Genomic DNA, 9,388 nt, shown 5'->3' with positions numbered 1-9,388 from the left:
ACAGCCTTAATGTATTTACACTAAACTGGCATAAATATATTGCTAAATCCCCCCTGTGCAGCTCTAAATCTCCTGCTTCCCTTCAGTACATGTAACATCTGGCTGCTTGCAGCCACCACAAAGAGCAACTCAGGATGGATTCACACAAACTGTTCTGCATCTGAGTCGCATTTTCTGTGGCTTGGATGCGGACCCATTCACTTAAATGGGGTCTTGAAAGAAGCAGACAGCACTCCATTTGCTATTCACATCCGTTGCTCCATTCCGTTGCCCCGCAAAATTGATAGATCATGTCCTATTCTTGTCCATTTTACAGACAATATTGGGCATTTCTATAATGGGCCGTCCGTACCGTTCTGCAAATTGCGGAACGCAAAACATGGCAAGCTTGTGTGCATGAGCCCTTGCTAAGAACTTCTACAGCTACCATTAAAACTAAATAGTAGCCGTAAAATCTTTTTGTACTGACTTCCCCCTAGTGGCCATTGCAGGAACATACCATGGCTTTATAAAGGTGACAAGACTTCAGCTCCTCTCCTCACCCCCCTCATCATGAGCCTTATAAGGTCATATGGTCTGACAAAAAAAAACTGAAAGAAGGCTTTTGGTGTTCTAAAGTGGCGCCGGACAAGATCCTGCCCACAGTTTTGAAAGCAATACATCAGACTTACCTCAAAGATCATGCGGCCGTTGGCTGATGTGGGTGGGTAGAGTTTCATCCGCATATGGCTGCCATAACTTTAGCATACGGCATTAGGGTCAAATCGACATCGTCAACAGTATTGTATGCATATTGTGATTTCCTTTAAAAAATGTGCAAATCTTTTTCAGAGTGGGGAGCCGTTCAGCACACATCCTAATTATGGGCCTTCCCTTCCTAACCACTTTACAAATTGTGATGACTCTTGGATGTCTTACTCGCCTTGGTCTGCTTACACTGATGAGATGAAGCCAGCAACTTCAACACAGGTTAAGACCAAGTGAGTTGGTGCTGTAGTATATACCTACTCATTCTAATCGCTGTCAGTATAGTATTTAGATGGTGTGGTTAAAGGGAATCTGTCACCAGCAACCCCCTGTTTCCTTTTGGTAATCCGAGACCCCATTTCAGAGTTATGATATTTATTCTGCAATGAGGGCTTTACCATTGCTCTTGTTGCACTCGAGCTCCACTCATTTTTGTCACCTGCTTCTCCTAGGCTGCTTTGACACTGCTTAGCCCTGACAATGAAAGCAGCAGGGGAGGGTCTGGGCACAGAAATGAGTGGAGTTTGGGTGCAACAATTACAAGACAGTGACTCTCCCATTGCACCAAAGGCCTAATTTGCATGTTCAGAAAAAATGACTCTAAACTGAGCCGGGATTAACAAAAAGCAAACAGTGTTGTAATCTGGTGAACCACAGCTATGTGACTATGCAAAGGGGTTTTCCAAGTGTTTTATTTTGGTGGCCTGTACTCAAGATATGTCATCAATATCTAATCAGTGGGGGTCTGACTCCCAACACCCCCACCCGTCAGCTGTTTAGTGACGTCACGTTTATCAGTCACGTGGCCTAGTTGCAGCTCGGTCTCTTTCAAGTGAATAGGCCTGAGCTGCCATGCCAAACACAACTACTGTACAGTAGGCAGCACTGTGCTTGGAATGCTGCGAGGAACAGCTGAGCACCAAGAGTCCGACCCCCTCTGATCAGATATTGATGACCTGTCCTGAGAATAGCTCATCAATATAGAAGACCTAGAAAAGCCTTTTAAAACTGCATCAATACACCATTAAAAAAATGTTTTTTTCCCTGCTGTTGTAAGTGTAGTTGCAGTATGTACAGGTGAAACATGTAAATAACTGTGTTCTTCAGGAATAAAAATGCAACTACAGATATTCGTGGCAGCAAGTGTAAAAGCTAAATTATTAGTTGTCTAATTTTGGCATATGGCACTGACAGTCCCTCAGCTGCAACTTTTGACCTAGTAGTGCGACGTTATCCACCATATCTTTTAGAACAGGGGTCTCAAACTCTGCTGGATAAATGTGCCACAATTCTCCAGTTCACGGGCCACGTTCATTTCAAATACAATATATGTGTGTCACTCTCTCCGCCCCTGAGCTTCACCTCAGCTTGCCGTGCCTGGGAATGATGACAAGAGCTCCCCTAGTGGTGAGAACAGTGGGATGAGAGAGGTATCACTTCTTTTTGGGGCATTCTAATCAGTTTTCAAAAATAAATTTCACATGTCTAGACATTCCCTTTTTAATACAGACCCCAAAATTATTACTCCAAGACTGGACCCCAGGATTAAAGGGTTTCTGTCGCCTGAATAATGGGTATTAAGCTGGCTGACATTAGCGATGTGCTAAAGTCAGCTGAACATAACTATATTAGTGCCATCTCACTGCATGCCGCTGTTATTGAGAAAAACGAACTTTTATAATATGCTAATTAGCCTCTAGGAGTAGGGGGGGCATTGCACCTCCTCCTAGAGGCTCCGTTCTCCGATATCTGGCCACGCCCTGCTACACTAGATTGACAGGGGCCGGCATCCTTGGTCTCCTACCTCCGGCCCTGTCTGCAGTGTAAATCCCGTGCCGTTCAGTATTCGGCGCAGTGAGTGAAGGGCACTCGCCGGCTGCCAGATTCCTCACTGCACCGAATACTGAACGCAATGAAGTTCAGCAAGTAGCAAAATGGGTCAGTACAACTTTTTCACATCAGTTTCTGTTGTAGTGGTTCATAATAAATGACCCTCACTGTGTGCAAAAAAATGCTCCCAAGAAATGTGACCTGCCATTTTGTTATACAGGGGGCCACTGCAATAAAAAACAAACAAAACATTAATGTTTATGGGAGGATATGTAAGAAAGCAGTGTGTGTCTGAAAAATATAAAAACTTTTTGGAGTGATTGATGCAGTGTTTTCTTTTTGGTCATGCAAACAGAGGAATGCCTAAGGGTCCATTCACATGTCCGTATGAGTTTTGCGGATCTGCAAAACAAGGACACTGGCAATGTGCATTCCGCATTTTGCGGACCGCACATCGCCGGCACTCTCATAGAAAATGCCTTTTCTTGTTCGCAATTGCAGATAAGAATAGGACATGTTCTATTTTTTTCGCGGAACAGAAGTGCGTATGTGGACAGCACATTCCGGCCCCAATGAAAATTAATGGGTCTGCACCTGTTCCGCAAAATTGCGGAACGGATGCGGACGTGTGAATGGACCCTTTAATGATATACTGTATGTATAGAAAATTTTACTCTACTTTATTTTCTGTTTTTATTTCTACAAGACAGTATAACACATGTTAAATAACATATTCTTAACTCACTAGGGTTCAGACTGAAAGAAACAAATATGGAAGTGAGGCTGATCTCTATGGCCTAGTTTCTAATATTCTAGATGAGCCAGACAAAGCACAGTCATTCCTAGATGGCGGGTATGTACTGAACCTTTAAGCCAGGCATGTCCAAACTGCGGCCCTCCAGCTGTTGCAAAACTACAACTCCCAGCATGCCTGGATAGCTTATAGCTATTTTGGCATGCTGGGAGTTGTAGTTTTGCCACAGCTGGAGGGCCGCAGTTTGGACCTGCCTGCTCTAAGCAATAACATTGGTGTGTTTGGAACATCACTTTCTATTGACAGCATTGCCCTGCTTCTTTTTCTATCTATTTTATAGATTTAGAATTTTCTTGAGCAGCCCTTAGATGTGAGGAGCATGATGTATACAGTACAGACCAAAAGTTTGGACACACCTTCTCATTCAAACAGTTTTCTTTATTTTCATGACTATGAAAATTGTAGATTCACACTGAAGGCATCAAAACTATGAATTAACACATGTGGAATTATATACATAACAAACAAGTGTGAAACAACTGAAAATATGTCATATTCTAGGTTCTTCAAAGTAGCCACCTTTTGCTTTGATTACTGCTTTGCACACTCTTGGCATTCTCTTGGTGAGCTTCAAGAGGTAGTCCCCTGAAATGGTTTTCACTTCACAGGTGTGCCCTGTCAGGTTTAATAAGTGGGATTTCTTGCCTTATAAATGGGGTTGGGACCATCAGTGGCGTTGAGGAGAAGTCAGGTGGATACACAGCTGATAGTCCTACTGAATAGACTGTTAGAATTTGTATTATGGCAAGAAAAAAGCAGCTAAGTAAAGAAAGAGTGGCCATCATTACTTTAAGAAATGAAGGTCAGTCAGTCAGCCAAAAAATTGGGAAAACTTTGAAAGTAAGGGCTATTTGACTATGAAGGAGAGTGATGGGGTGCTGCGCCAGATGACCTGGCCTCCAGTCCCCAGACCTGAACCCAATCGAGGTGGTTTGGGGTGAGCTGGACCGCAGAGTGAAGGCAAAAGGGCCAACAAGTGCTAAGCATCTCTGGGAACTCCTTCAAGACTGTTGGAAGACCATTTCAGGGGACTACCTCTTGAAGCTCATCAAGAGAATGCCAAGAGTGTGCAAAGCAGTAATCAAAGCAAAAGGTGGCTACTTTGAAGAACCTAGAATATTACATATTTTCAGTTGTTTCACACTTGTTTGTTATGTATATAATTCCTCATGTGTTAATTCATAGTTTTGATGCCTTCATAGTCATGAAAATAAAGAAAACTCTTTGAATGAGAAGGTGTGTCCAAACTTTTGGTCTGTACTGTACGTAGTGCAGTAACTAGGGCTGAAAGTTAATAGGGCTGTCCCATCTAGCCGTTTTCTCAGCGAGATGGAACTAAATACCGACCTCAGGTGGCTGTTCTTATTTAAACTCCAGAGCAGGCTGGCGCGCTGCTGTTTCCGTTCCTGCTATTGCAGTGAATAGGAGATACGTAAATTGTGTCGCAGAAAAAGCTATGCTGCTTCCATAGCTCCTAAGGTACGGAAACAGCATAGCTTGCTATGGTACACTATTTGCGTATCTCCCATTCAATGCAATGGGAGCTGCATAAAAAAAAAACTCCGGCCCATAGTACATTTACTTTGCTGAAGCTGTATATAGTAGAAACAGAAGCAGACAGGACACTAGCTATGAGCTCTGTGCACAACCGACACTTCCCTACTTCCAGAAATCTGTCTGTGTCTCTGCTGCTAGAGACAGACTTTACATAAAACCGCAATTTAGCATGTAGGGAGAACCCTATTGGCCAACAGTGATGTCACCACACGCTCCCAGCATGATCGCGTGGTGATGTCGTCATGCTTGAGCACAGGTCCTTTGGGAGACTCCTCAGTATCAAGAGAGGAGCAACTCGCCGTGCATGTGCAAAAGGCCGTATTGCACAAGTGTACAGGTTTTTAACAGTCGTTAGATGGGCGCACTCATGTCTAAGCAGCTGTTAAAAGCGGTCCCATTGATTTCATGTCCTATTTTTTGTCGGTCTGTATTCACTGGCATTTAAAAAAAAAACACTCATGTGAATAGCCCGATAGACTACAATGCTTCTGAAAACGGCCGTTACACCTTAGGATAGGTCATCAACAGATGAGCGGGAGCCTGACCCTAGCTGTAACCATGCACAGCCATTACAAAGTGGACAGAGCTGTGTAGTTCAGGTTCCAATGGGGTTGCTGGGAGTCAGACCCCCCAGCAATCTGATGTTGATGATCTATACTAAGGTGCTAACTATGAGAGGAGCACAGTGCTTTTGGGCTGGCACTATTTAGTACTGGCTGGAGCTGTATACAGATTATTTCTGGTTGGCACATTTAGGGATACTATGCTGGTGGACATTGTGGCTAGCAGTGTTATCAGTGTGTTAGGTGCCTCAGCCTCAGCAGTACCTTGCTTTGGAGAAGAAGAGGGTAATTCTTGTATTCAATTCTAAATCATAAATAAGTCAGAGCTAAATTGTGTATTATGTACCCCCTACTTTAAATTATACAGACTATTAGAAGTTGCTTCAGAGTGGCTTGGCCTATACCATAGTGATTTTTATCAAATTACCTTTACAGCTTGCTATGTGTTGCTTTTGATTCCACAGAAAAACAATGCATTTGGAAAGTCTCCAGACACTCACCTTTTTCACATTTTGTTATGTTGTGTCCTTCCTTCTTCAATCTGCACTCAATACTCCATAATAAGAAAGTGAAAGCAGTATTTCAGAAATTTTTGCTAATGTATTAAAAAGGAAAAACTAAAATTTGGCATGAACATAAGTCTCCCATTCCTCTTTGAGATCTTTGGATTAGGGATCGACCGATATTGATTTTTTAGGACCGATACCGATAATTTGTGAACTTTCAGGCCGATAGCCGATAATTTTATACCGATATTCTGGGAATTTTCATTTTTGAGAAAAAAAAAAATTCCTATACAAATCTGCTGAAAATTAATATGTTTACTGTTAATGTGTATTTTTTTGTTTATTGTTAATGTGTATTTTTTTTATAAATCTTTTTCATTTATACTTAATATTGGCGCACTGCGCCACCAATGAAGATAAGTCTCTCATTCATTCACATACAGGAGGCGGGAGCTGGCTGCAGAATGACATAGCCGGCTCCCGACCTCTATGAGCGATAGCTGCGGTCCGCGGCACCTGAGGAGTTAACTACCGCAGATCGCAGCTACAGTTCATAGAGGTCGGGAGCCGGCTATGTGATTCTGCAGCCAGCTCCCGCCTCCTGTAAATGAATGAAAGGCTTATCTTCATTGGTGGAGCGCTGGCCACAGCCCCTCCCCTCCTCTTATGTTCTTTCCTCTCATTGGCGGCAGTGGCAGCATCAGCACAGGGGGAGGGAGACACTGCTTCCTTCTCCCCTGTGCTGCGGAGGGAACACAGAGAGCGCTGAGAGCAGCGCGTTCTGTGTTCCCAATACGTTATCGGTATATCGGCAAAATAGATGCCGATACCGATAACGTTCAAAATCCTCAATATCGGTAAATTCAGTAGATTGGACATGATTTGGAAAGACTCCCCCCCCCCCCCCCCCCCCCATCTATATAAGTTCTCATAGATGGCAATGCTTATCAGAGCAAAAGCCAAGCCATGAGGAGGAAAGAACTGTAGAGCTCTGAGACAGGATTGTGTGGAGGCACAGATCTGGAGAAGGTTACAACTCTATGAATGTCCTTCAGTGGTCCACCCAGAGCCCTGACTTGAACCCAATCAAACATTTCTGGAGAGACTTGAAAATGGCTGCCTACCAACGGTCCCCATCCAACCTGACTGAGCTTGAAAAGATCTGCAGAGAAGAAAGGCAGGAAATCCCCAAATCCAGATGTGGCCACATACCCAAGAATACTGGAGGCTGTAATCGCTGCAAAAGGTGCTTCAACTAAGTACTGGCTAAAGGATCTGAATACTTATGTCAATGCAAGATTTTAGTTTTTTGTTCTTAATAAATTATCAAACATTTGTAACATTCAGTTTTCACTTTCTCATTACGGGGTATTGAGTGCAGGTTGATGGGTAATAACTGGAATATTTTTACGGCATGTTTTTTCGGCATGTTTCCCGAATCCTTAAGGACCCATGACGTTCCGGTACGGCTGGCGGTGATCGGAACCCGATGCCTGCTCAAATCATTGAGCAGGCACCTTGGCTAAATGCGCAGGGGGGGGTCCCGTGACCTGCGGTTTGCGGCTTTACCTGCGGTTTGCGGCGGCGTGTGGCGGTGCCATCGGGTCCCCTTCCTTAGGCATCGCGCTGCCTTCCGGTGATGAGCCTGTGAGATCCAGCTCCCTGGATCTCACAGGCCGGAAGCTGTATGAGTAATACTCACTGTATTACTCATACAGCCAATGCATTCCAATACAAAAGTATTGGAATGCATTGTAAAGGATTAGACCCCCAAAAGTTCAAGTCCCAAAGTGGGACAAAAAATAAAGTGAAAAAAAAAAAATGTAAAAAAATAGTTTTCCCCCAAAAGTTTTTCACGTTTCAAGTAAGAATAAACAAAACGTAATTTTTCCCAAATAAAGTAAAAAGAAATTGGTAAAAAAAATGGGGGGGGGGGGGGGGGGGGAGGAGTATACATATTAGGTATCGCCGCGCCTGTATCGACCGGCTCTTTAACCACTTCAGACCCCTACCTTAAACACCCTTAATGACCAGGCCACTTTTTACACTTCTGACCTACACTACTTTATTGCTCGGTCATGCAACTTACCACCCAAATGAATTTTACCTCCTTTTCTTCTCACTAATAGAGCTTTCATTTGGTGGTATTTCATTGCTGCTGACATTTTTACTTTTTTTGTTATTAATCGAAATTTAACGATTTTTTTACAAAAAAAATGACATTTTTCACTTTCAGTTGTATTTTTTTTAAAAAAAAGACATCCATATATAAATTTTTCTCTAAATTTATTGTTCTACATGTCTTTGATTAAAAAAAAATGTTTGGGTAAAAAAAAAAATGGTTTGGGTAAAAGTTAGAGCGTTTACAAACTATGGTACAAAAATGTGAATTTCCGCTTTTTGAAGCAGCTTTGACTTTCTGAGCACCTGTCATGTTTCCTGAGGTTCTACAATGGCCAGACAGTAGCAAAACCCCACAAATGACCCCATTTTGGAAAGTAGACACCCTAAGGTATTCGCTGATGGGCATAGTGAGTTCATAGAACTTTTTATTTTTTGTCACAAGTTAGCGGAAAATGATGATTTATTTATTTTTCCTTACAAAGTCTCATTTTCCACTAACGTCTATGAACTCACTATGCCCATCACGAAATACCTTGGGGTGTCTTCTTTCCAAAATGGGGTCACTTGTGGGGTAGTTATACTGCCCTGGCATTCTAGGGGCCCTAATGTGTGGTAAGTAGTTTGAAATCAAAATCTGTAAAAAATGGCCGGTGAAATCTGAAAGGTGCTCTTTGGAATGTGGGCCCCTTTGCCCACCTAGGCTGCAAAAAAGTGTCACACATGTGGTATCGCCGCACTCAGGAGAAGTTGGAGAATGTGTTTTGGGGTGTCATTTTACATATACCCATGCTGGGTGAGAGAAATATCTCGGTCAAATGCCAACTTTGTATAAAAAAAAAATGGCAAAAGTTGTCTTTTGCCGAGATATTTCTCTCACCCAGCGTGGGTATATGTAAAATGACACCCCAAAACACATTCCCCAACTTCTCCTGAGTACGGCGATACCACATGTGTGACACTTTTTTGCAGCCTAGATGCGCAAAGGGGCCCACATTCCTTTTAGGGGGGCATTTTTAGACATTTGGATCCCAGACTTCTTCTCACTCTTTAGGGCCCCTAAAATGCCAGGGCAGTATAAATACCCCACATGTGACCCCATTTTGGAAAGAAGACACCCCAAGGTATTCAATGAGGGGCATGGCGAGTTTATAGAAATTTTATTTTTTTTGCCACAAGTTAGCGGAAATTTTTTTTTTGTTTTTCTTTGTTTTTTTCTCACAAAGTCTCCCTTTCTGCTAACTTGGGAC

At 42.9% G+C, this 9,388-nt stretch overlaps 1 protein-coding gene across 1 annotated transcript in view; it reads left to right on the top strand.

Annotated features, from left to right (window-relative positions):
* The first annotated feature begins 681 nt into the window (after positions 1–681).
* MEIOC (meiosis specific with coiled-coil domain) overlaps positions 682–9,388 on the top strand; it is an 85,538-nt gene continuing 76,831 nt past the window's right edge. The window contains exons 1-3 of the mRNA XM_040438433.1: positions 682–699; positions 832–980; positions 3,326–3,430. Of these exons, the coding sequence (XP_040294367.1) occupies positions 682–699; positions 832–980; positions 3,326–3,430 (272 nt within the window). The remainder of the gene's footprint in view (positions 700–831; positions 981–3,325; positions 3,431–9,388) is intronic.

Source organism: Bufo bufo, chromosome 6, assembly GCF_905171765.1.
Source record: "Bufo bufo chromosome 6, aBufBuf1.1, whole genome shotgun sequence".
Taxonomy (NCBI): domain Eukaryota; kingdom Metazoa; phylum Chordata; class Amphibia; order Anura; family Bufonidae; genus Bufo; species Bufo bufo.
Note: the sequence above shows the minus strand (reverse complement) of the source record. Positions and strands in the feature narration are given on the sequence as shown.